Source organism: Drosophila pseudoobscura, chromosome X (genome assembly GCF_009870125.1).
Source record: "Drosophila pseudoobscura strain MV-25-SWS-2005 chromosome X, UCI_Dpse_MV25, whole genome shotgun sequence".
Taxonomy (NCBI): domain Eukaryota; kingdom Metazoa; phylum Arthropoda; class Insecta; order Diptera; family Drosophilidae; genus Drosophila; species Drosophila pseudoobscura.
In genome coordinates, this window is record NC_046683.1 from 62,062,240 (window position 1) to 62,089,093 (window position 26,854).

At 47.5% G+C, this 26,854-nt stretch overlaps 4 protein-coding genes and 1 long non-coding RNA gene across 8 annotated transcripts in view; 4 read left to right on the forward strand and 1 right to left on the reverse strand.

The window, feature by feature from the left end:
* The window catches only part of nkd (naked cuticle), a 41,124-nt gene extending 28,745 nt beyond the window's left edge, over window positions 1–12,379 (forward strand). Inside the window, exons 2-5 of one of the 2 annotated variants that reach the window (XM_033384519.1) lie at window positions 6,056–6,600; window positions 8,529–9,416; window positions 9,749–10,098; window positions 10,363–12,379. In XM_033384519.1, the coding sequence (XP_033240410.1) occupies window positions 6,056–6,600; window positions 8,529–9,416; window positions 9,749–10,098; window positions 10,363–11,557 (2,978 nt within the window). In that variant the 3' untranslated portion in view covers window positions 11,558–12,379. Of the gene's footprint in view, window positions 1–6,055; window positions 6,601–8,528; window positions 9,428–9,748; window positions 10,099–10,362 lie in introns of those variants that run through there. The other variant, XM_033384520.1, reaches the window with a different exon arrangement.
* An 851-nt stretch (window positions 12,380–13,230) lies between these two features.
* SmydA-2 (SET and MYND domain containing, arthropod-specific, member 2) lies at window positions 13,231–15,209 on the forward strand. The gene is made up of 3 exons (XM_001352885.4): window positions 13,231–14,441; window positions 14,497–14,758; window positions 14,826–15,209. Exons 1-3 carry the CDS (start codon window positions 13,425–13,427, stop codon window positions 15,143–15,145), a joined length of 1,599 nt encoding a protein of 532 aa, XP_001352921.3. The 5' UTR covers window positions 13,231–13,424; the 3' UTR covers window positions 15,146–15,209.
* Window positions 15,210–15,721: 512 nt separating this feature from the next.
* Window positions 15,722–18,094, forward strand: LOC4811859 (tRNA (uracil-5-)-methyltransferase homolog A). The gene is made up of 4 exons (XM_001352884.3): window positions 15,722–16,029; window positions 16,090–17,389; window positions 17,454–17,899; window positions 17,953–18,094. The coding sequence occupies exons 1-3, from the start codon at window positions 15,826–15,828 to the stop codon at window positions 17,843–17,845; spliced, it is 1,896 nt and encodes a 631-aa protein (XP_001352920.2). The 5' UTR covers window positions 15,722–15,825; the 3' UTR covers window positions 17,846–17,899; window positions 17,953–18,094.
* Window positions 18,095–18,329: 235 nt separating this feature from the next.
* LOC4811858 (glycerophosphocholine phosphodiesterase GPCPD1) lies at window positions 18,330–26,518 on the forward strand. 3 transcript variants are annotated; one of them, XM_015188518.2, is made up of 2 exons: window positions 18,330–18,458; window positions 24,091–26,482. In XM_015188518.2, exons 1-2 carry the CDS (start codon window positions 18,444–18,446, stop codon window positions 26,038–26,040), a joined length of 1,965 nt encoding a protein of 654 aa, XP_015044004.2. In that variant the 5' UTR covers window positions 18,330–18,443; the 3' UTR covers window positions 26,041–26,482. The 3 variants fall into 3 exon arrangements, with proteins under 3 accessions (XP_015044004.2, XP_001352919.3, XP_015044005.2); XM_001352883.4 differs by lacking the exon at window positions 18,330–18,458 and adding an exon at window positions 20,961–21,412 and having other exon boundaries at window positions 24,091–26,518; XM_015188519.2 differs by lacking the exon at window positions 18,330–18,458 and adding an exon at window positions 22,989–23,228 and having other exon boundaries at window positions 24,091–26,518.
* On the reverse strand, window positions 23,243–23,808 carry LOC117185036 (uncharacterized). The gene is made up of 2 exons (XR_004470529.1): window positions 23,542–23,808; window positions 23,243–23,480 (listed from the first exon to the last, which is right to left on the reverse strand). It is a non-coding gene; the product is annotated as an uncharacterized lncRNA (long non-coding RNA).
* Window positions 26,519–26,854: the final 336 nt, after the last annotated feature.

Here is a 26,854-nt window from a genome sequence, read left to right on the forward strand (position 1 = left end):
AACCAACAACGGCAGCGGCAGCAGCAGAATGACAGAGCGTGAAAACTAGAGCATTGTTTGATTGACATTTGATTGACAAACAACAGATACTTTGACTCCGTACAACAGCAACAACAATGCTATGGGAACCCCAGACATAGCGACATTTGCCAGGGCCCAACAAACGATTGATAAAATTCCACACATAGCGAGCAAAAAAAATTGGCGCCAGCAAAAAGTACAACAACTGATTTGCTTAAAGGGGGGAAATTAACGCCTTTTAGTTAATGACTAACAAGGGCAGGGGAGTAGCAGGAGAGAAGGGACACACACACACACTCTCGGATAACAACATTAAGAGCGGCCCTCGTTCATTATGACGCTCCATTCATTATTGGTGTTTTTTTTTTCTTTCTGTTTGTTGTTGCTGTTGTTGGCGCTGCTGCTGGCCAGTTTAAGAGCCTCTGTTTGTAATTAATTTCCGTTTGTGTGTGGAGTGGAGCCGCAGCAAACTTTGGTGCAGCAAAATCGCAGCAGGAGACAAACAGAGACAGAGACAGAGAAACACACAGTGGCACAGAAGCGAGTGAGAGAGGTATACTTTAGCATTAAAGCCAAGTTAACAGATCTGCTATGCATACACGCACACACACGTGAATTAAAAACCATAGAACTGTATATCGTTGGTTGGTTTATGCTCTCGGAATGGGACTTTCTATCCAACACTCAACCAAAAGAAACCGAGTATTATTTTTCATTTCAGTTCAGTTCAGTTCAAAATCATTTACCAACCTGATATGTAATTTAGCATGCCCATCTCTGGCTTATATAGCGATACAATATCCCAACAGAAAACCCGTTTTCCGAACACGTTGCGGTAGAGATGAAGGCCTCCAACACGCGCGCTGCGGCTGCGGCTGAGGCTGGGGCTGGGGCTGGGGCCTGGCGGCTGGCGGCTCCACGAAGCGGCCTGAAGAGTTAGGGATTTTTGTTGGATACATACATACATACATACATCTGTACATACGTATGTATATGTATCGGACAAAAGGCACGCTCGATCTGTTGGATCTGTCTGACGTCGTTGTCGGCATTTGTTTCACTTGATTTGTGACTTTAAAGAAAAGTTATAAAAATGCCGACACACAAGCAACCGGCCCAGAGGAGCTTGCTGGCTTGTTCGTTCGCTCGTTCAAGTTTTGTTGCTGTTGCTGCTGCTGCGGCTGTTGGCTGAAAGAAAAAAAAAAAAAAACTGCAATCGATTGTCGACAACCACTGCCAATAGTTGGCATACTTTGTGCCTGCCCTGCCATAGAGAGCCTGTCCCTGTCCCTGCCACCGCCGTTGCTACCGCCAATCGATGATGACGCTCGCCCTGAACTTCAGACGGCTGATAAGCCAAAGAAGGCGGGGAGGGGCAGGGGCAAGGGGGAGCACGGGGCCATCGTGTAACTGTTTGGGTAGGCGCATCGATTATCGGCGTTTAATTAAACGTTACCAGACCCCAGTCGCCAGCCGCCAGCCACCAGCCGCCAGCCCCCAGCCCCCAGTCTGGGCCTCAGCGCCTCTTTCCCCCTCGAAATAATTGCTACTGGTATTTAGCAAGCATTCCCATTCCCACTCCCCATTCCCCACGCCCCACTCCCCTTCCACCTGATAAGATTTTCTGCTACGTCGCGTTGCGACAACAACAACAGAGTGAAAATAAAAGTGGGTAACAAAAATTGAGGCAGATTTCTTGGGGCTGATAGTGAAATATATTTTTGTTTTTGTTTTTTTTTTTGTGGGACTCGTTTGATTTTTGCCGGCCCCATTGCCCAACCAAACCATCGATAAGTGCCATGCGATGCCATGCCAAATTGTGGTTGTAAATTGTCAAGTGTCGGACAAAAAATTGCTATAAAAAACAAAACAAAAACACGGTAATTGGAAAGCACTTGATCCTTCAGCGGGTGATCGGCAAGTGATCAGCAAGTGATCAGGCGGCAGGGTTTATGTCCAAGATGCCAAGCCAAGTGCAAGCCAAGTGCAAGCCAAGCGAAGGAGTCTCGTAGCTAACTCTGATCTGATCTGAAAGTTGCTTAACTTCTGGCATTCGTTAGATTCCCCCCCCCTCCGTGGGAGCCCTTTAGCCCCTAGCATTTCTCTCACAACTTTTTCACGTATGGTCTCGTATTTGGTTTGTTTCTTTTTGGCATGTGTATGGGTGGGTATGGGTGTGTATGGGTGTGTGTGTGTTGATCTTTATCATAGAGGGCCGAGCATTTCTTTTGTGTGTTTGGCTCCGTATGCGACTTCTCATTAATTGTTTGTTGCTTTTGTTATTGCCGGTCGGTCGTCGTTCGCGTCAAAAACACTTAACTTCATTAACACTTACATGCCAGATACGAGATACGAGATATCTTTGGCCAGCAACAGAAACAGCAAAAGCAACAACTTTTTTCGTTTTTTTTTCGGTTTTCGGTCTTTGGTGTGCCTGTGTGTGTCTTTGGCCCACACAGAGACGCAATTATGAAGTTTTATCTTTGGTTTATATCTTTTCTGGCTTGGCCATGGGTCTTGGCACATCATCTGTCTAATAAATAATGGTTGCCACGCGGCCACTCTGCCACTCTGCCACTTGGCCACTCTCCGTGCCATAGTTGGTCGTGGAGTTGCGGCTCTTGTCACTTCTTGGATGCAACTTTTGGTACTCTTTTGTGCGATTATCTCGTGTGCTTTCGTGGGTACACCTTTTTCTAATTAAAGGTCCACCAGTTGATGGGCCTCTGATCTCGGGTTCCCAGATTCTCTGCTATGTCTCTCTTTCTCCCCCTCTCTCTCTCTCTGTTCTTGGCCGCTTTGTTTTGCGTTTAATTATCGCCTTTGTGTTTCTTTCAGCATTCTTTTTTTTGTGTGTGTGTGTTTCTTTTTTTTTTTTGAGCAAATACCGCGCACGGCCTTTGCCGACGATCGTGGCGCCAAGATAAACCAAAAGAACATGTTTTTTGCTCTCAAGTGGCCGACCCGACACACACAATGGGAATCAACTTGTTTTTGTTGCTTTTGTTGTTGTTGTTGAGTCATCAGGAAAGCATTTTGGCGTCTGATATGAAACATGCCGCCTTGCAAATTAACTTTGGCCTAAGCCACTCCAAAAACAGATACAGAGATAGACATACATACATACACGATATATAGGCACAAATTGAAAGGAGAATGGCCAGAGTGGCAGCCGGACAGCCTCAGAGAGCCCTGGGGGCATGCACGACTCGCCGATGACCTACAAAAAATGCCTTTTCAATTGTTACTCATAAAAGGGGGTCGCCGTGGCGCAAAAACAATCTCGAGGTGTGATTGATAAAACATCTAAATGGATCAAAAAAGTACTAAATACTATAGGTACAAAACCTAATGAAACTCGCAGCAAATCAAGTCCAAAAAGACGAGAGAAAATAAGGAAAAAGTCCAGTATCCATCAGGGGCCCCTCACATACAAGATACTAGATACTGTTGGTGTTCCCAAGCCTACGGCGGCAAAATGAATTGAATTTGTACATTTGCGTAATGTGTGCGTAGGGCAGGGCAGGGCACGACAGGGCACGGCACGGCAGAGAAAATGGAAATGAAAATGAAAATGATTAGCCCCATCAAGACGTTCGGACCACGGCCTCACTTCCAATCCCTATGACTATGACGACCGCAATAGACACGGCCAGCATTGCCCAACAACGAGACAAGATGAGATGAGATGAGGCCGAAGCCAAAGCCGAGGCCAAGAGCTCCAAGGGCTTCTAGGCGCACACGGCTCACGGCTCACCTGGGGGGGGAGGTGGGGTCACAAAGGCCATGTCGAAATGTGTGACCGCAGCAGCAGCAGCAGCTTCATGAATTTTCTATGATAAATGGAACGTCACGGCTGGCGGCTTATCTATCAAAAGAAAAGCACAACAGCAACAGCAACAGCAACAGCCCAAATTGAATACGGCCTACGTGGCGTATGAGTAATGTTCGGTCCCTCAGCACCGAACGAACGTGTGGTAGTGGTTTTCGTTGATCTTGGCTTTTGGTCTCAATTAAAGTCCGCTTCAGAGATGTAGAATGTGGGACGTGTGCTGTAGGCCCTTGATTAACATATCTTTGTGGTTTAAGGGGAGGGGTGTTGTGTCTATGTATCTACGCAGCTACGTATCTACGTATCTATGTGTAATTATCAAGTCCCTGCCTGATGCTGTAGATAACACAAGTTTTCTATGAAAGATTTGCATAATTAATTAATGAACTTTTTGTGTGGCACTGGCACTGGCACTGCGACTGGGTTTTGTGGTGCAAATCAAAAATGCGCATAAATTGTACAAAAAAACCAACAACAAAATGTTATAAATTGTCCCGTAATAAAACACACACAAAATTTAACACAAAAATGTTACGAAAAAATATAGAAAGCAGGTGGCATTTGTGACGTTTCTGGGGATATTCTCTGTGGAAAAGCACTTTCGAGGCAGACGAGGTAACCTACAATTCTATATTGTCAAGTGTTAACTGGGTCAACATACGGCATGCCGCATCCCCCCCGCCACTGCCGCTGCCACTCCCACTGCCGCAACTTTGTGTGCTATCGTAATGCCGCAGTGCAAACAATTACAGGGACTTGGCCCAGGACTCGACAACCAGCTCATTTCCCAGGCACTTTGGCTAATTGTCTTCAATTGTCGCCACCTCAGCAGCAACGGCAGCGGCAACTCTTTTGGCGCAATCCTGCCGGGGATAACAACAAAAACAACAGAAAGAAATGAAAGAATGAAGGGAAAATTACACAAAATGGAAACTTGGGACTGCTTTGCTTGCATAATGTTCATGCAATTAAAAGCCATGTCCTGCTGGGCGGGGCCTGCCCGGCAAGGACGCAGCTCTCAAATGAGAAATGAAAAGCGAAATGCGAAATATGCGAAAACCACAAATTTAGGTCAGCTGCGAAAAGTGTCGAAGGAGGGGAGAGTAGAGGAGGGGAGGGGCAAAGGCGAGAAGTGGAAATTTTCTTTAGTTTTTTTTGCTTTTTTTGTTTTTGTTTTTAAGCACGCTAATTAATTAAAATGAAGCAGCAGCAGATACAATGGCCACGAATAGTGGGTGGTGGGTGTTGGGGTGTGGTGTAGGGTTTTGTGGGTGGCCAAGGAAAAAGAGAAGTAAATTAAATGCGAATGGTGCTACTGGGGCTAGTGAGGTTGGGCTTGTGGCTGGGATTTCTGTGTGTCAAGTGGAGGGTCTTTGAAGTTTATCAAGCTATTATTTTCACGGCTAAAAAGTGGATATTGTATGTACACATGTTTATGGATAAAGAAAGCACTCCGTCGTTCAGCTATTCTCCTATTTCTCCCACTTTGCTGTGGTCTACGCGTCGTATGAGTAATGAATGGATCCAAAACCGAGACCAAAGGCCTTGGTAGCGTGGTAGACTGCTCATCTGTTGGCCAACAGCTGCCGCAGCAGCCACAGCAGCCAGATAGTACTGTAGCCATTTCAATTAAAAATTGAAAGAAAACCAAAAAAACACAACAGAAAAGAAAAGAAAACTTTGACTGCCGCCACTGCCGCCGCCGCCGCCGCCGCCGACGACGACGACGACGACGTCATTAATTAGGAATGCTCTCCGAACAGTCGCCTTTCAAGTGTCTCGAGGGGGGTGCCAGACTGCAGCGGTAGCGGCAGGGGTGGGGGTGGGGCATTGGCCGCCTGGTCGCCATCGCTTTGTGTTGGCGTTGGGGCATAAACTTTTGTGTGCGACCCGTTGTTGCTGTTGTAATGCGCTTTGTGCAAATTGCAAATAAATTGCAAAAGCCGCCAACGAAAGGCAGCCAACGTCAAAGGCGCCAAAAGCCGCCAACAGGGGAATGGGGAAATGGGCAAAATGGAAATGGGGTCTGGGGTCTGGGCTTTTCTGTGGGGGATTAGACAGCGCCAAAGAAGAGCAGTAGCAGCAGCCGCTGGGGGGAGGGGTGTAGGGGTGGCAGCGCTGTTTTGATGCCGACAATTTCATGCCACTTTGCATTTTAATTAAAAGTATCCTTTCCCCCTCTTCTCCCTGGTGTCTTTGCAGTCCAGGAATGCACCACAGACTCCGAGGAGCTGATGTATCACCAGGTGCGTGCCTCCTCCTCGTGCAGCGCCCCGCCCGACCTGCTGCTGGTCAGCGAACGTGACAATAATATACAACTGCGATCGCCGGTGGTTAATATAATCACCACGCCACCGGGCAATGCCTCCGGTTCGGCAAGCAACAAACAGCAGCAGCTGCAGCAGCAGCAGGGGCACCAGCATCATCATCAGGCCATGCCCATGCCCCATACCCATGCCAGCAGGCACCACCACCACCACCAGCAGCAGCAGCTGCCGCAGGACATGAGCAGTAGTGGCAGCCACACGAAGCATTTACGCATCAGCAGCAGCTCCGGGGGCAAGCACGGCAAATATGCAAATATGCAGCAGCAACAACAACAACAACAGACGGCGGCTGCGGCGACAGGCGTCGATGAGGATGTGGTCGATGCGGCAGCGGCAGCCGCAGCCGCTCCACATGGAGCCCATCAGCAGATGCATTCGCGTCACTTGCACCACCACAAGGAGGAGCGCATCCGATTGGAGGTGAGTCCATCAGTCAATCAGTCCATCACTCCATCATACCCATAACTTGATAAGCTTATTAGATTATCAATTGCCAAGCAAAGCCGCCCCACCACAACCCCAACCCCGACCGAATCCAATAAACATTTATTTTTATAGTCCATTCTGATTCCGAATCTGATTCTGATTTCCAATTCTCCCATTCAATTATGGCGGAATTTATGGATTTGTATTATTCCCATCGTGTTTCATAACCCAAATATTTATGGAGCACTCACTTGCACTCCTTCCTTATACACTGAAAGCAGATAAGGGTATTCCTGGCTTTGGCATAGAGCAAGCACAGGCTAGAGGGCAAGAGGGCGTGGCCGTCACACTTCCAGTCGTGTGTCAAACTGCACGGCCACACTGAGAGAGAGAAGGGGGCGAAACAATGCCAATGGAAGCAGTAAGAGGGCAGTGAGAGAGCATATTTAAGATGGATTTTGTTATAAGGTGACGTCGCCTGTCGCTGTGGTGAGGACCATCCAGAGAGAGAAGCGCTCGAAGGAGTTGGCTAGCGTTTGCATGCATTCAGACAGACGGATGGTCCTCGAAAGAGAGCAGATGTGGTGACGGCATCTAAGTGTATTCTGATAGATGGATAGAGGAGATTATTGGTGGCTGCTGCTGCTCCGCTCTTGGGAAAGGGTATTCATTTACCTGCTTGTGGCCCCAAATCGCAGGGGTCTTCTGCTTATAAATATGTGATGATGATAAATTAAATGATGTTTGTTTTTCCATTTGTTAGCCAGGTGTTGTGGGGTGCTGTGTTGTTGTTGTTGTTTTGGTCAAGTTTAATCCACTCGCATGCTGTTATTACAGCCCCCTCCTCCTGCTTCTGTGTTGGCCATAACTCATGGCCCACTGGGCCACAACGCACATCGGCCATAAACTCAACATTTCAATGTGCTTTTAATTAAAATTTCAATGGCTGCTGCTGCTTCACTCTCCATTTGCTGTTCCAACCCACAAAGACTCGTCTCAGAGGGGTGGGGAGGGGAGGCGGGAAAAAGTATTTCATTAACACAAGGGCGCCGGCAATTTTCAATTACCACCCACTGAGGATGGAGCATTCTCTTCCTCTGCTGCTGCTGTTATGGAGAGTCTTCTACTGTTCTTCTTCTCTTCTCTTGTTATTCGGTGTTCAGTGCCTGTTCTGTTCGCCAAAAAAATATCAAAACATTAAAATTCAATAAAAACCATTAAAAGCAAAGCAACAAACACGAAAAGCACTCAGAGGCAATTAAAAATCTACAAGCCGAGAGGAGAGCAGCAGCAGCAGTAGCAGCCAAAAAGAAAATTATATTTATTTATACGAGAGGGAGAGGGAGAGGGAGAGAGGAGCAGCAGGAGAGTGGCAACTGTTTTGGATGCTGTGTGCTTTGGGCAGCACTTTATCAATGGTAATGGGCCATCCCCATCCCCGCCTCCCACCCCAACACCCCTTTAGAATCTCTGCTGCCACTGCCACTCTGCCACTCTGCTTCTTTAGTGGCAAGCAAATTAAATATTTAGTCAAATTATGGCCACAATTTTCGACTGGTTTCAGTGGTCTCCTCTCTCTCCTCTCCCTCTCTCTCTCTCTTGCTCTGTCCTAATTGTTGTTTTGTTTTTATGTGTGGCACCACAACATGTTGCACCTTCAATTGGAATAGTTAGATGTATGCTTGTAAATGTTGCAAAGTTTATTAGCGATTTTTGTTTGTGGCAGCTACTGCATGAGAAATTGCTGCCCAAAAGTTGATTGCAGATGTGGTGCGAGAAATTGTTAGCACTACGATGCCACGAAGTGGTCTCTGGTGTTGTTAGATAGAAAGTAGAGAATTTCCATTTCTCCCCCTGTCACCCCCATCAATCTATTCATTTCCAATCTATCTCGTACTCATAAAAAAAATCTATCCATTCAGGAATTCACCTGCGACGTATCCGTGGAGGGTGGCAAGTCCTCGCAGCCGTTGCAGTTCTCGTTCACGTTCTACGATCTGGACGGGCATCATGGCAAGATAACAAAGGACGACATTGTGGGGATTGTGTATACCATATACGAGTCGATTGGCAAGTCCGTGGTGGTGCCCCACTGTGGCAGCAAGACAATCAATGTGCGCCTCACCGTCAGTCCCGAGGGCAAATCGAAATCCGCACAGCAGCCGGCGATGGCGATGGGCGTTGTCCCCGCTTCTGTGCCCCTTCCAGCGGCAGCACTCGGCAACAACAACAATAGCAACAACAACAACAACAACAAACTGAAGAAGTTGCCCACGGGCCTGGCAGCCATGTCGAAACAAATGAACGGCGGCAACGGCGGCGGTGGAGCGCTAACGACATCCGCCGGCACACGCCGCCAGCATCGGTATCGACCGCGCAAACTGATTAAGTCCGACGACGAGGACGATGACAGCAACAGCGAAAAGGAGAGGGAGAAGGAGAGAGAGAGAGAGAGGGAGAGGGAGTCGCATGCAGCAGACCAGCAGCCAAGTGGGAGCGGCAGCAAGGGTGCTGGCAGCAAGAGCCACCATCATCACCATCATCACGGCAGATACCAGAAGAACCAGAGCGGCGCCAAATTGGAGCACCAGCAGCAGCAGCAGCAGCAGCTGTGCTGTGCCGACACGCCGGACAATACCTACGAGAATATGTTGAATCTCAAACAGGATGCACAGGCAGCGGGCAACGAGGCCACGGTTCCCGACTGTCCTTCATCGCACCGCCAGCTGCACCATCAGCGGCAGCAGGACATCTACATGAAGCAGGCCACACAGCGCGTGAAGATGTTGCGGAGGGCGCGCAAACAAAAGGTAGGCACAAGGTAAAACAGACAAACAAATCATGGCAAAAACAAAAAAACTTCCAAATCCAATCCAATCAAATCCGAAAATCGAATTGTGGCTATGAAACGACTCAAACCATTCATGGCCACAACGACCGACCCGACCCTCCCCCCCACCCTCCATTGTAAGACCCAATACCCAAAAAGTCGCCTTTTGTTTTTGTTTTTGTTGCTTTGCTTTGTTCTGCATTCATTTTGATTGTTTTAATTATTATTTAATTGAATTATGTTTTATTTGTATATTTATTTTTTGGTTAAACCATCACCAACCACCACCAACAATTGAACCACAAAAAACAGTACCAGGATCACTGCTTGGAGACGCGCCAGCGCAGCCTCTCGGTGGGCAATGATTCCGGCAATTGGCAGAACCGCCACTTGCAACAGTCGCTGCAGCAGCAGCCACAGGCGGCACACAAGAGTGCCTCGGTGTCGCCACCGCCCCAGGCGGGGGAGCTAATGCTGGACGGAGTGCAGCTGCGCCAGCCACGGCCCCCCCATCAATCCCACCATCAGCAGCTGCAACAGCAGCAGCAGCAGCAGCAGCGGAAGTCGGCCGAGTGCTGGAAATCGGCTCTAAATCGAAACGATTTGATAAGCATCATCAGGGAGAGCATGGAGAAGAATCGCCTGTGTTTTCAGCTGAATGGGTAAGCAGCAGCAGCATCCCCAATCGCCAATCGCCAATCAGCAATCGCCAATCCCCAACACACAATCACCCAATCAACCATAAATCATTTGCTCTTTGCATTTTCCTTTTGTTCTGCAAACTTTTTGGCGACCCATTCCCCCCCCCTCCCCACTCGGATCCCTAATTGAAACACTAACCATCCATAACCATTCCTGACAAATAGCCCATGCAATCAGCCAACCAGCTACTAATTGAAGTCAAATTGTTTTTGCCACACACACAGAAAACCCCAAGCCAATGTGAGTCCCATACGGCAACCGGCAGCACAACAACAACAACAACAACAGCAACGCCAACGCTCCAGTACGGGATCGAAAATTCCAACACTAATTGCCAACCACAGTCCTGCCGCCCCCCAGTCTCCGCTCAGCTGCAGCCCCCCACCCTGCACCCTGTCCCTGTCCCTGTCCAGCAGCAACCATCCGGCGGCAGCCACCTGCAGCATTCCGGTGCCAGCACAGGCACAAGCACAGGGACAGGCACAGGCACAGGCACAGGTGCCAGCGCCTCCGGCGGTCATCGAGGTGGGGGGAGGTCATCATCAACACGACCATCCCCAACCGCACATACCCATCTACCATCAGCAGCTGGCCATTAATCCGGCCGTACTGGCCGCCCAGCACAGTCACAACAGTGCCCACAACAAGCTAAATCTCTGTGGCTACGATTCGTTCCTGCATGCCACAATCTGTGGCGGCGGATCGGCCGCCCACTCGCCACCGCCGACGCCGAGCAATGTGGCCACAGTGCAGCCCATACCCAAGAAGAGTCACAATCAGAAGAGCCTGCTGCAAGGCTACCAGCGACTGGAGCAGCAACAGCAGCAGCGGTCCAGCAAGGACTACAAGAACTACGGCAATCTCATCTATGCCAAGCTCAGCGAACAGCTGCAGCAGAAGGAGCGGGAGCAGCGTCGGCATCGCCACAAGCAGCAGCAGCAGCAGCAGCAGCATCACCATCAGCAGCAGCAGCAGCAACAGCAGCAACAGAACCAACAGCAGCAGCAGCAGCAGCCACTGAAACCGAAGGAGGAATCTCTAGCAGAGCAGCGTCCTCCCACTTCGAGCTCCAGCTCCGCAGGCTCCAAAATCTTTGGCGATGCCTTGGAGTGCGCGCACCTCTTGGCCAGCGAGGAGGAGGATCTGCCGGCCAGCCCACCGCTGACTCACAGCACACCCAGCAAGGTGGTCAGCACCGATACCCTCATCGATCTGAACGACGATGTGGGTGAGGCCGTGGCCGAGGCCGTCACCGAGAGTGGTGGAAAGCAGCAACAGCAGCAGGCCCTGGAGGCCGATGAGGGGCAAGAGCAAGAGGTGGAGCTGGACACCAGTGCCTCCAGCTCGATGATCCATCGCTATGTGCACGAGCACATCCACCATCACTACCATCACTTCAAGGAGCAGCAGGATGTCTGAATGAAACCACAGAAAGGATAACTACCACTAGAACGAATGAAACTATAAACTATGTATTTTTGAATGTTGCTTATGTTTTCAGTCTAATCTAATGATTAATGTAGCGCCAATTGTAATTTAAAGTTAGCATTTATCATCCATCTACGAAACCAACAAAATACCACCCCAACAAAATATGTATTCGAATCAGCAAAACGATATTACAAGAGGATCTGGAAACGAGGGGGATCCTTCCACTCCTCCCAGTCTTCGTTTGGTAACCACTTACGACTCCTTGCCCCAAATGGGGTGTTTGGGGTGTACACATACACAAATACATGCATATATCGTATCGTATATAGCCTTCTTGTAGCTTATGCAAAAAAAAAAGAAACCAAAATTAACGCGCCTTTTGCCTTGGCAACACATTCGTATGCTTTTTTTTGCTATGCTAACCGACCTAGCAGCATGTTGCCGCAACACATATCACGTATCAGAGAGCTGGCAGCATGTTGCCCCAAGCATTTTGTGTTGCTGAAAAAACTAAAACAAAAACCGAAGGAAAATGTGTGGAAAATGACTCTATTGTTTAGTGAAAATTATTAAATGAAATTGTTGTCTATAATATGAAATTTTATGCAGCGCTTCTTAGGTGTATAGAAAGAGACAGGCAGAGAGAGAGAGAGAGAGAGAAGGAGATGGAGATGGAGATGTATCTAAGTATCTCCTTATGAGAGTTTTAAGTTATCTTCTACCGATCGATCGTGTATATTTATGTTTTTTTTTAAAGCCAACTTAATTTTAAACCCTATTATTAGTTTCTAACACTAACCGCCAACAAGACAAGCAACAATGCAACTTAACAACAACAACAAAAACAAACAATTTTAGTTCAATTTATAGTTTTTTTGTATACCACGTATTTTATGCGATAACTTTTTTTTTAAAATCAATCAATCAAATAATCAATTTCAATCCAATCAAATCAAATGAAATGAAACGAAACGAAACAAGCACAAAAACAAAATGCATTTAACTCTTATTTAAATAAAAAAGACTGATTTCCAATTAAACATTAAACATAATGAGAAATACTAAATAAATTATTGAATTGCTAAAATGGAATTAATTGATTTCGAGAGTTGTTTTTTTTTTTAAATAATTGTCATAGAGGGGGGACAATTATGGGATCACCATTGTTTATTTAGGAATTTAGGAAAGTTTCAGGAGGAGTTTTGGATTTTCGGCAAATGAATGTTTAAGCTGCTGGCCGACTTCGGTTTTCATTATATTTACAAATATCTTTTAGAGAGATATTAAAATATGAGCTTGAAAAACCACAGCAGACCAGAATTATTCTCATAGGTTTGAAAGGAAGGCGTCAGACAAACTCTGACTGCTACGACTGCCGTTGGACTGACTGCAAGACAAAAGCTAGCTGATTGCAGAGAATTGCAGAGAAAGATCAACTTTTAGCCAAGGCATTAATAATGTTGCCGTACAAATTGGACATTGTCTTGACTCTGAAACAACGACACAGCACAACACAGAGATATAAGATCTAAATTTAAATCGTCGTGCGCCATGTGACAAGAGATCGGAGATCGGAGAGAGCCAGAGAGGAGTTCTCTCGAGCGTCCCATTGGATCGGATTTATTTTTTGGCAGCAGAGCCACAAAACAATACAAGTTCTCGCAGACAGAGATCGCAGATCGCGAGTAGAGTCCGAAAACAGAACACTAGAGATGTAGAAATGTTGGATTTTCAGTGAATTTTCAAACGTTGCGCATTACGCAAACACACGGCGATCCAGGAAAAGATACAGTGAGAGGACAGTGGAAGATTAGTCCGAAGACCAGTGGAAGATTACCATCGTATCAGATCATAAATGTCCTCATCGCTGACATCCTGTGCCCTGTGCCAGGCGAAAGCCTCGCAGCTGTGTGCCGCCTGCCGGAGCGTGGTCTACTGCAGCCGGGAGCACCAGAAGGAGCACTGGAAGCAGGGTCATAAGCGCGAGTGCAAGTGCTATGAGGTGGCAACCAACGAGACGCTGGGCCGGCATCTGCGCGCCACCAGGGACGTCAAGATTGGGGAGGAGATCCTGAGGGAGGCACCCCTCTTGCTGGGTCCCAAGGTGGCCTCGGCGCCCATCTGCCTGGGCTGCCATCGGAATCTGCTAGCCCCGCAGAAGCAGCGAGGCAACTATTACAAATGCAGCTCCTGCAGCTGGCCGCTGTGCGGGAGGGAGTGCGAGGAGTCGCCCCACCATCGAGCAGAGTGCCAGCTCATGTCCGGTAGTAACTTTCAGTCGAAGATCAACTACACGCCCGGCGAGGACGAGCGCAAGGAGTCCGCCTACTGCGTGATTATGCTGCTGCGTTGCATGCAGCTGAAGGCCAGCGATCCCGAGGGCTTTGCCCGCCTCTCCGCCCTGGAGGATCACCTCGAGGAGCGCCTGGCGACACCCCTGTACCAAGTTCTGCGGGCCAATCTCATAACGTTCATCAAAACCATTTTGGGTATGCGCGATTGGTCGGAGGTGGATATCCTGCGCATTGCCGCCATCCTGGACACCAACACCTTCGAGCTGCGACAGCCCCGAGAACGGCGAAAGGTGAGAGCTCTCTTTCCCGGTGCGGCCATGATCTCACACGATTGTGCGCCCAACATGCGGCATCGCTTCGACGACGACATGAACATTATATTCCTGGCCAAGCGGCCCATTGCCAAGGGCGAGATCCTGAGCATTTCGTACACCCAACCCCTGAGGAGCACCATCCAGCGACGGTTACACCTGCGGCAAGCCAAGTGTTTCGATTGCGCCTGTGCCAGGTGTCAGGATCCCACAGAGCTAGGCACCTTTGCCGGGGCACAGACATGCGTTAAGTGCAAGGCGGGAAAGGTCAGTAGCAGCATGGGTCGAGGGAATATGTTCTTATAAACCGTTTTCCCCGCAGATCATCTCCGTGAATCCGCTCCAGAATACGGCCAACTGGAAGTGCCAGCTATGCAACTTGAAGCGATCCGCTAAGGAAGTGCTGCTCTCGGACGCCAAGCTTCAGCAAGAGATTGAGGCGCTGGACAAGACGACACCCGTGGATTTCGAGGATTTCATCTATCGCCATCGAGTGGAGCTCCATGAGACCAACACCCATGTCCTTCAGGCGAAATATGCCCTCACTCAGCTGTATGGAAATGCTCCAGGATTCACCATGGATGGTAAGCAGATCGGCGGTTGACGGGGATTTCCGTATACGGTAGTAACCCGAGTGTCGTGTCCCCACAGAACTCAGCGAAGAGTCGCTCAGTCGAAAAGTGGACCTCTGCGAGGAGCTCCTCAAATTGGCCAACATTTTCGATGGCGGCTGGAGCATCTTTCGGGGCAATTTGCTGATCGACCTGGAGGAGGCCCTCGTGGCACAGGCCTTGCGCGTGGAAGAGGACCCTGTGGAGTGCGCAGAAAAACTCAAACAGGCATCGGAGCTGCTGGTGGAGATCGGAAACATTATGAAACATGAACCCGAAATGCAGCAGCTGCTGGCTGAGCGTCAAGAAATCCTAAATAGAGCCCTAGAGCGATTTGAAGAGGTCAAAGAATGCGAATAGCCTTGAAGAAAAATGTTCGAAATAAACTTTTTACAATTGATTCGAAATAAGAAACGTTTTATTATTGAAATGTTTAAATTTTAAAATATGCGCCGAGTTTTATAGCTACGAGTAACTTATTGTTAGCTATCGGCATGTTTATAGCGATATTTTAGTGCGATAAATATTATAGAAGCTTGCATCTCTTTTCTTTTCATGTTTTTTCCATCTAGCAGGTTGGCCATTTACGGTATTCACGTCGAAATTTGCCTATTTTGTAGAACATTGATTCATCAATCGGATAAATTTATGTGGGCAGAGCTGAGAGATCAATCTAGCTAGTAATATTCGATGGAAAATCAAAATCGAGGAATAAGGTTTCCAATCCTTGACGGACACCAATTAACCCATTACAAGCCAAGCGGGTATTTTAATTTTCCACCGAAAATATTGAAAAATTTAATAATTTTAGCTAAGTTCAGGAGAGAGATCGTTTTTTTTTTTACGTTCAGAGGAAAGATGTCATGAATCTACAAGAAGAATGTACAATCGTTAATATTTTTCGCCATTTACATCAAGTAGTTGAACTGTTTAAATAGAGGGGGCTTTAGAGGAATATCAGAATATCGGTTCCACATGTTATTTCACGTGTTTTTTGTTTTGAATATTTTTTGCTCAAATTTCGTTTGAATTGGACTATAATGGAGAGTGTAATTAAAGAAACGCCATCTGAAGTGCCGCCAAATGATGCTCCACTAAAGGAGACAGCGGTAGAGCAATCTGCCTCCAACGACGTGCCCGACCAGGAAAAGGCCGGCGAGGAGTACGCCTATTTGGAGCGGAATGAGTTTACGTCGGAAATATACAAAATAGAAGTGAAGAATATGGGGTACTTTGGCATTGGGGTAAGCAAGAGACATCCGTATGTTCCTCTTTTCAAGACACTAAACCACTTCCCGTTTTAGGAGTTCAAAAAGCTACTGAAGAATACATTGAAGCTGGACATGACGAAAATCAAGTCCCCCACCAGAAAGGAGTTTGCATTTGTGTGCTTTCGCACCCAGGAGGACCAGCAGAGAGCCTTGGAGACACTAAACGGCTACAAGTGGAAGGGAAGGGTATTGAAGGCGCTGGCAGCAAAGGCATCCGCCGATCCACTGCAGAAAAAGCGAGCGGCAGAAGGCGCCACCGATGGCAAGCCGAAACGTCAACGCACAGCCGTAGAGGCCACCTGTCCACTAGCGGGTATCACCTACGATGATCAACTAAAGCAGAAATCGGAGGAAATGTCCACGCTACTGAAGAAATACACCCAAGAACTGAGGAAGATCAATCCCCAGGCGAAGCCACATCTGGATAGCTTTAAATTCAATGAAGTTCTGCCCTCGCCCACGGTAAATGGCTATAGGAACAAGAACGAGTTTACTGTGGGCAAGAACTCGGAAGGCGAAGTCGTGGTGGGGTTCCGCTTGGGCAGCTACAGCGATGGCTCTGTTGAGGTGGCGGAGGTTCAGGATCTGCCGCACCTGCCCGACCAAGCCAAATGGGCAGCCCAGAGTTTTCAAAAGCTTGTGAGGCAATCGAAATTCCAGCCCTTCAATCCAGATGGCAATGTGGGACACTTCCGGCAGCTGATGGTGCGCTGTTCCAGCGCCACGGGCGAGCTGATGCTGGTGGCGGGCATCTACTCCTCCAATCTGAGTGAAGACGAACAGCAGGAACTAAAGCAGGAGCTAAAGTCCTTCTATGAGCACGCGAGTGAACAGGATGATGCCACCTTCAAGTGCACTTCCTTGTACTATCAGGATGTCAAGCATCGCGAGGCTGGCCAGATGGTTAACCCCGTCGACCATATCCTGGGCACCACACACATCACAGACACCATTCAGGGACTCCAGTTTCGCATCAGTCCCCTGGCCTTCTTCCAAATCAACACCGAAGGAGCCAATGTGCTTTATCAGCAGGCCATTGATCTGGTGGCTCCTACGAAGGACACAACCATGCTGGACATTTGTTGTGGCACTGGGACCATTGCCCTGGCCTTTGCTAAGCATTGCAAGCGGGTCCTGGGCGTGGAAATCGTACCAGATGCCATCAAGGATGCGCAATTCAATGCCGAGGCGAACGGAATCACAAACTGCAAGTTCTTCACGGGCAACGCTGACGACTTCATCAAGAGCATGGTGCGGGAGGCGATGTATGAGCAGGAGCCAGGAAAGCCAGTCGATTTGATAGCCGTGGTGGATCCTCCCAGAGCGGGACTGCGTAAGCTCCAGCAGAAATCAATCTTTGGGTATTATAACCAATTTATTCTTCCATTCCTCTGTAGATAATCGTTCGATTGCTGCCATTCGTTCGGCGAGTGCCATCAATCGTCTGGTGTATGTCTCCTGCAATCCACACAGCGCCAAGCGGAACTTCATCGAGCTGGCCAGACCGGAGTCCAAACACTACAAGGGCGAACCCTTCTATCCGAAATCCGCTGTGGCCGTAGACATGTTCCCCCACACGACGCACACGGAGCTGGTCATTCTGTTTGAGCGTGAGGCCAAGACAAAGACTGATGAAAATGCACCGCCAGCAGCAGCAGCAGAAGCAACAGACGCTGTGGAGGCAACCACAGAATCACTAAAGACTGAAGCCAAAACTAATGCAAACATTGAGACAAACACGGCCGACGCCGCCGTCGATACGGAGACGGGAACTCTGCCAATAGCGTGATGTGGGTGCTGTGTTGTGTGTTGTGTTTGAATGACGGTACAGTTGGCTGTAAATGTAAGTTCTTATAGACTGGCGTACCGGACTCTAATAATCTCTTAATCTTTTAGGTCACTCTCGCGATTCTCTCGCCAGTGTTCACGAACGAAACACTCAGCCAGCCAGCCACACGATGCCTCATTCTCGCTTATCTTTGCACCGGGATGTTGTCATCCATCCATCCATCCATCATTGTCTCTTTGTGCTGCTGCCTTGCGGCTGCTGTTGCTGCTTCTACTTTTATTGTTTTAAATTGATTTAATTGTATTTACGCTGTTCGGACGTCTGGTACGACGGGGAAGCGGCCAAATCGACACCGAGCGACTTCCTATTTAGTAGTACTCTCTAAGTTGGAGCAACGGTTTTCAAATCGACATCATCAACATCATCAGTACAAGTTTCGACGCTCGTGTGATAAGAATTGCAATCGCTGCAATCTTTCTACTGGCATTGTAAACGTGTAGCAATCAAGCTTCAAGTGCTTCAAGTGCAACGACCTTTCCCAAGGGCTGCCAATTGCCATTCGGAAAACACTCCAAGGATCCAAGGATCCACTGATCAAATGTCTGATCACCAGGTATGAGATGTTCTCTACGTTTATAGCTTAGATTTCCATCATGTTTTGGAATATGAAAGTGTCGTTTTATCAAATATGGGTGGGTTTTGTAATAAATTCAAATTTTTTAATCAATTCTACAATATATAAGATATACATACAAGATTACAAGTGCATTTCTCAGGAATAAGATACGTGCTTGTTCAGGTCATCGTCGAACAGCAGTTTGATTGCACAATGAAAACTGTGTGCCTTCTGGTGTGCTCCTTCTGCTTATCTAAACCAAATATTTGTTCATTTTGCTTTGCCAGTTACAAGGTCCAAGAATCATTCGAGAGAGCTGTAAACAAGCCGGCAGTCGCAGCTGTAGCCATAAAAACAAAATATATGTTTATTGTATAAAACAACACGAAAATATTATTGTTTTGGCGAACAACACCAGAGGCAACGTGACCGATATCATGTTGGATAACAACATTCATACATACATACATACATATGCACATAGGAAAACAACACACAGATCGGATGGGTCGGATCGCATCTGATCGGATCAGATCGTATCAGGAGTGAGATTCATTTGAATATTAGACGCGAATGGCTTCCCAGAAGGGGCGCGGCACACACATACATATGTGTATGTATGTACATATATCTAACGTGGGTGTGCGTAAGAGACAAACGAGAATAAAGCTTTCGTGAGCGGCCGCCGTACCGTTAAATATTTGAACGTGCAAACCCAAGCAAGCAAGCAGCAATTGTACTTTGGACCCGATGAGGCGGTTTGTTTGCCTCTATAGCAAAATGATTATAGACTCGAATATAAAGAAATAACACCTTAATTATTATAAATCAAATCGAAATGTATATTTATATGAACACATAATGCGACAGAGAGAGCGCACAAAGGAATCTGAGAAAAGGGAGAACTGAGGCGCCGAGAACAAGGGCACTTTAGTTTTATTTATAATATCCGGCAGCCAGAGACGACTACATGGACGTACACAGGCTGTACGGCGCCTAGCAACATGAAATGAAATTATTAGATTAGGATCGACAGATACGTAGTATTTTGAAGACCTTGACCGGGAAAGCTTTACTTTCGAAGCGATTTCCACTTTGCGCACGGAAAAAGCTTCCCTCCCCCGTATCATATCTTCAAAATAATGCTCGGAGTGTATAGTTCTTGTCTTATCAGCAGAGTGGGATGTAAACAAACCCGAACTGAAGGAAAACAACAATATCGACATACAACCGACGCAAACCGGTTTGTGGGAGAGCGATGCCATGCCACGCTGCCCAGAGCGGGAGAGAGCTTTTGTCCGGATGCCCATTCAGCATCAGTAAACACTACACAGACGACTACGACGAGGGCCCGGCAGGCACCGACAGCCAGCCGACGCCCCTCAAAGCACAGAGCAATTCACGTGCAGGTCTGACGGCTGCACACGACCAACACGTTTTGGCCTTTGGAGCAAATAAGCCTCCCTCCTCGTGGCATGGATCCACCCTCCCCTCACCCTGGTTCTGCTGCTCCCGCAGTCCGGTCCGGTCCCCACTATATTTCTCGTGTCGTCATCCCATCTGTGCTCGAGAGCGAGCCGTGAGCCGGGAGCTTTTGCGTTTTTGGGTAGATAGCGTGTTTTCTGCTGTACGACGCAAACTAAATCAAAATCCTATCGGTAGGAGTTTTATAGTTAGCTACCCTAATCGATAGGGGTATACGGGTTTACCTACTAACTTCAAGTAGCTCGGTGGGTTTTCCAGTTAAAGTTGGGGTTAGAGTTATTGTACTTTATCACAGTCGAATTTCTCTATTACGAACTTCCATACAAAGAAGTTTTCTATTTAACGAATCAATTCTATACCACGAATATTCCGTGTGACGAATTTCACTTGAGATATGGAATTATTTGTAAAGTATTTTTTTTAATATATTTTGGTTTAGAATTGTGTTTTATGGCTTTAGTCTGGACGGTTTTCTATCTACAGACGGTCGTACTTAAGGATATTAAAGGGTTGCGAACGAAACGCTTCTGATAGTTCTAGAGTACTCCAGCATTCCAAGTCGATTGTTGGCTAATTAAAATAAGTTGCGTATCCCAAATACATATAGTATTTTTCTATTCGCTATTTCTTCTATTCGCTCTTTTCGACTCTTGTGCTAAATAATTAGCAATCTCTCTTCTTCATCAATCTTATTATGATTATGCCTCTGATTCTAGACGAACGTTTCAGGGCATTGCTAATTCGATTAATCTTCATGGGATCTTTTTTATTGTTTCATTATCGTGTGTTGTGTTGTTTTTCTGTTTTTCTGAGGCCAACAACATTTTCGAAAAAGCCCCGAGCAAGCCGCAACTGTACCTAAATCGCCAACGTCGCTGTTTCTTTCTGTCTCTGGTGTCTGGCTTTGCCTCTGCCTCTCGCACACACAAAGAAAACGGAACGGAACGGGCAAAGAGGCAAACGCGAAAGGCAAAAGCTCTCCAACACATTTTCGATAAAAAGAAATCGTTTAAATTGCGCGCACACCAAAAGAGCCTGAAACAGTTGCGACTGCAACGTCGGAGCAGTGACGACGGACCGTCCTCAGCGTCCCAACCAACCTTTAAACCAAAACCAAAACCAAACCAAACCAAACAAAACAAAAAACATAAATAATAGCAACAAAGGAGCAACCATAAAAGAGCCCCAACTTAAAACTAAACCAAGTACAAAATGCTTGCCTAGCTAAAAAAACAAAAACAAAAGGGAAACCAATTGCGCATATAAAGCGCGTATAGTGCAAAATATAATAATTTAATCAACTGTGATATAAGTTTTTTTTCGTTGGTTCTCCAGACCAGACCAAAGCAACCTCTTACCTGAAACAAAATTCAAACACAAAAACAAACCCAAACCCCAGTAAGATGTCCGTTCCCATGATATTGACCCCGATGGAACACCAAAGCTCGGACGAGCACATGCAAAATGTAATTAACAAAAACCTATACCCTAAAAACCAGAAATCATTTGTACTTTTGGGATACATACAAACATACAAACATATATGGTTGGAGTGGAGTGATTGTTGTGGCTGGGTATAATGTAGGTGTGTGTGTGTGGGTGTGTGTATGGTTTTATAGTCTCTAGTATAAAATGCAAGTGTTTGAGCTTTGACTTTTTGGGGGGTCTGTGAAGGTCGCTGCTGTTGTCATCAGACATTTGCATGTCTTTAGTATATGAAAATCAATATATTGAGGGGGACAGAGGGAGAGAGAGAGAGTGTAGGGTTAATGCACTAAATTGGTCTTGGAGATAATGGGCAACAAGGGAAATACTAAGAGTGTGTATATTTACATTCTGTATAGAATTCTGTCCGGCATAGTATAATGATATGGCAGTGTCTGTTTTGTTATGATGTCATTTCAAGGGAAACGGAAATTGTATCGTGGAGTAGCACTCATATAACTCCAACCTCCAATTTCAATTGTTTCCAAGTAAAAACAATCGACCCACCCCATAGACAGCAGCGTTTCTGTTTATTTTATTTGAAAGCTCTTCAGAGCCATGCCACATGCTGCAATAAGGTTTCACGTGATTCAATTTAGCTTGGAGTTGTGTGCTTGTGAGAGGTTTCAGAGACGGAGAGACCGAGAACGACCCCAAGTGCCTCAAGTGCCTCCTGCCTTTGCGATGGATGCGATTAGATTCAATTTCCAGCTTATAGATGCAATAAAACGTTCTGCTGATATATGATCCTATAGCTGGGGCCTGATAAGAAATCAGGCTGTAATTGTAGCCCCCTGCCAAACAGATGGCCAGCAGAGCTTTTTTGCTAAAAATAAGATAAGACTAAGTATAAGTAAGAAGGAGTAAAGTTCCCTCCCAAGAAGCGGCAGAGAAGCTTTCCGACTCTAAAATTTCCCATAACAAAGAACATATGTGCGAAAACGCTTGAGAGAGTAGAGAGCGCGTGCGTTAAAGCTACGGTAATTATTGTTCAACACGTGAATGTCAGCCGGCGCAGCGAGCGAGCGTCAGAAAATCGACAAAAAAGCTCGAAATCCCACACGGAAATTAGCATAAAGTTGAGAAATCAGAAATTTAAACAAAACAAAACGATTGCGTTGAAAATTAAAACAACCATTGGAGAGCTTTTGGATATTTGTTGGCCGTTTCTGAGGCGGCACGGCCCACCGATTGATTTACAAGGCTATGCTAATTGTGCCAAGAACGAGAAGAAACGCGCGCGAAACGCTCAAGAAACGCGCCCGCGCTTTGACGCAAAGCAGCCAAAAATACATAAAGGCGGAAAAACTACAATATAGAAAGAACTAAGAAAACTATATACCATACTATACCACTACTATATACATATACCGATTTCACCGATTTGGGGTCTCATTAGCTCACGCGACTCTTTAGCCCAGTCTCTTCTAGTTATCTTTTGAAATGTTGCCAAGGCGGTGGAGGCAGCAGAACCGATTTGTACATTCTGCCCGATAGGTGGGTGGCGTTGTTGCGGCCTCTTTAGTGTATTCTGTAGGGGCTGCTCTCGACACGTGTCTGTAGAAATAATATATGGGTTGCTCAGCCCACTTACATAAACTTTGGCTATGGCGACTGCACTATTTATCGCCCATTTGTCATAGACCCCACGGCAAGTGTCGGCTAATCCTAGGCAGAAGTTGCATCACCACCAATCAACTGCCATGGCAGCAGCAGCACCCCCACCACCACCACCACCACCATCAGCAACAAAAAGTGCATTTGATTCCTTGCGGATCTCATGCGGTTCGCTCAAAGGTAAAACGCTTACATCGAGCGAAGCGATTCTAAACGCGTGCTTTTATTTGCATTTTTCGCCACCAACAAAATTTGATTGAACAACAGTGTGTGCAAATATGTGTGGAACTGTGAATAATTGGAAGAGAAACATTCTAAAATATACCTATTCATAGCTCCGAAAAGTCCCCGTCGTTTATCAGAAAAACAATAATGACTTTGACATTGATTGTCGCTGCAATATAAAATCAATTTTTAGCAGGAAATAAATCACTGCCCAATAGACGTCGGTGGGGTTATCTTCTTGTCATCTAACTGTTTGATATATGCTAACGTATAGTAGATCCATTACGCAAAACACATTGTACTCGTACGTAGATTAGACTCGAGCTTGGGAATATTTTAATGTATTCAAAAATAGCGCGGAATAATCAGCACACCACAGCTGCTTAAATAGAATAGATTTTCTTTTTAATGGGTTTTTGATTAGATTAATCTGTGAGCCAGTCTGATTTTGAATCGGGAGCCTCAGTGCAAAACACGTGATCTCGTTGGAGCACGGCACGGAGGCGACTAAAAACGCGTGCTTATCGCGCGAACCTGTTTTCGTTTCTAAATACCCAGCCAGAGGGGGGGAATGGGGGCGAGATTTAAATCGAACGGCGACACTCGGCGTTCCGCTTAGTGAAACTTTATCAGGGCGCGAAACGAAATCCGCAAGGGGTCAACGTTTAATCTCGGCTCCGAGACAGTGTGGGTTGGGTTTATTAAACGAGACCGCTGGCAGCGGTGCCCTCAGTCGTAGTCTAGTCTCCATTGCTGAGCGATGGCCCTGTGGCACACCACCGTACTAATCCTGGCCTATGCCTCCATCTCCTTGCAGTGCGCCGCATACGTGGAGGCAGCCACCGTGCCACCGGGCGCCCTCATCAAGTATGGAACGGCCAATGAGCTGGAGCCGTCGGCCACCGGCGCAGTCACCGGTGCAGGTGCAGGTGCCGGGGCCGGGGCCTCCTGCAAGCCGACGCTGAGGGAGTTCAACGTGAGACTGGAGACTCCCCTGGCGCCGGAGGAGCGCCTGGGACTGACTGGCGACGTGAAGGCCCTGGGCGAGTGGCAGCTCTCGCGCTGCGTGCCCCTGGACTCCCTCGACGAGCTCAACTGGCAGGCCACGGTGCCGCTGCAGTCGTGTCGTCAGCTGGAATACCGCTACTTTGTCTACGTGGAGGATCTGTCCGGCTACAAGCAGATCCGCCGCTGGGAGACGCACTTCAAGCCGCGCTCCCTGGGTCCCTGCTCGGAGATTCAGTGCAGCCAGATCGACGTGTTCGGCATAACCGCGAACAATGTGGATCTGAAGCCGCAGGTCCATCGCGGCTGGCTCAATCACGAGGTGATTGTCCAGCTCAAGTTCAACAGCGAGAAGATGTTCCAAGTGCACGACATCGAAACCTTCGACCCCCAGCATGTCCAGCTGAAGATCGTGCCCGTGGAGATGACCGCTGGCCTCCAGGTGGAGTACACCAAGCAGGAATACGGCAAGAGTCAGCTGGAGAATCAACCCACATTCGGAGTGCCCTATACCAAGGGCGACATTGTCATCTTCCACATAACTGTGCCGCTGGAGAAGATGCTGCAGCAGCACTTCCGTCTGGACTGCTACACCATGTCCAACGAGCTCCTGGGCAGCGCCAGTCTTGTCAGCTCAGAGCTGACGGGCAGCGAGGGACTCCTCCATCTGCGCATCAAGTCGGCCAGCGATGCCGAGGAGACCTTGGCCCGACTCCGTTTGCCGTATGTCATTGTCCAGCCGTACCGGTACTCGCCGCTGGACTTCAAGACCACCTATGCCCACTATTGGCCCAAGAGCTGGCCCAATCTGGACGTGGGACATCGCGGCAACGGCAAGAGCTACATTGCCGATGCCCCGGCGGAGAGGGAGAACACGATTGCCTCCTTCCTGAGTGCCCACGAGCACCATGCGGACATGATTGAGCTGGATATCCACCTCACGGCCGACGGAGTCCCAGTGATTTATCACGACTTTGGCCTGCGCACCGCCCCGCCTGGCAAGCAGATCAGCAAGCCGGACCAACTGGAATACGTCCTGATCAAGGACATCAACTATGAGCTGCTCAAGCGCCTGCGCATCTTCTCTGTGATCAATGGGCGGGTGGTGGAGTATCCCTCGCACAATGCCGAGTCCCGACCCGCACATCGCATCTTTCCGCGCCTCGTGGAGGTGCTCGACGAGCTGCCCAAATCCCTGGGCATCGATGTGGAGATCAAGTGGCCGCAGCGTCGCCAAGGCGGTGGCAGCGAGGCCGAGCAGACGATCGACAAGAACTTCTTTGCTGACCGTGTGCTGCACCAGGTGATCCAGCATGGCTGCGGGCGTCCCATCATTTTCTCCAGCTTCGACGCCGACATGTGCACCATGTTGCGCTTCAAGCAGAACGTCTTTCCTGTGATGTACCTCACCCAGGGCCAGACGAAGAAATGGCAGCCGTTCCTTGACCTGCGAACGAGGACCTTCGAGGCGGCCGTCAACAATGCCCAGGCCTTCGAGCTGGCCGGCACCGCACCCCATGCCGAGGACTTCCTCGGCGAGAACGCCGCCCAGATGCTGCAGCGGGCCAAGGACCTCGGCCAGATCGCCGTCGTCTGGGGCGACGACTGCAACTCGCGGGAGCGTGTCAAGTATTTCACACAGATTGGGGCCACGGCCACGTGCTACGATCGCAGCGATCTCTACATGCCCGACGGCAAGCAGGAAGCGTTCTTCAAGTCTCCGGCCCTGATGGCCGAATTCGCGGCCCAGTGCCGGGTCTAGGCGGGGTGAAGGGGCGGGTAGATCTTAGAGCCTAAGTTAATCGTTAATCTTGTAAAGAAACCTATTTTTGTATATTTATTTGGAAACTTAACGTAAGAAAGAGAAATGTGAGAAGGGGCATCACCGAAGGGGAAGAAGCGCAGCTTCAAAATGTTGTTTATTAAATTATAGTTTCCAACGTTGTCCAAACGGAAACCGAAACATGTGAAGCCATCATATGGCCATAATTAGAAAGAAAAAAGAAACCCCCATTCCCCCAGAGCATGGGAGGAATTCCCCTCAAAATTAAGTAGCAACATAAAAGACAATGAGAGAAGAAAGCGATGCAAAAAGTTGAGAAAAGAAAACAAGATGAGAATGAGAATTGCAAATACACATATATTTATGTACACCTAATACCTGCTATAAATCGTTAAATACCTCAATGCAAAATGTGCAAAAACCAAAAAAACAAAAAAAAACCAGAGCTAATTGCAAATAATTTTGAAAACTTTTATGCAAAAATACTACATAGAAAATTTGCTATTTGCTTTCACATATTTAATAATTATTGGGGATTTTTTATACCATTTTGTAGTGTTAGTTTTTGTCTATGTTTAAGCAAAGAGTCTTTTTGTTTTTGTTCTATTTGAATGGCTTAAATGCAATGAAATTTACAAGCAATTTCCATTTGAAAGTACACACAGTACAGAACACACTAAAAAGAACAAAAAAAATATTGTTATTAATATTTAAAGATATATTTAATGTCAATACAAAACAGACAAATGCCACGCGTGATTGGCAGAACAAAGAGATAAATATTGAATATTCC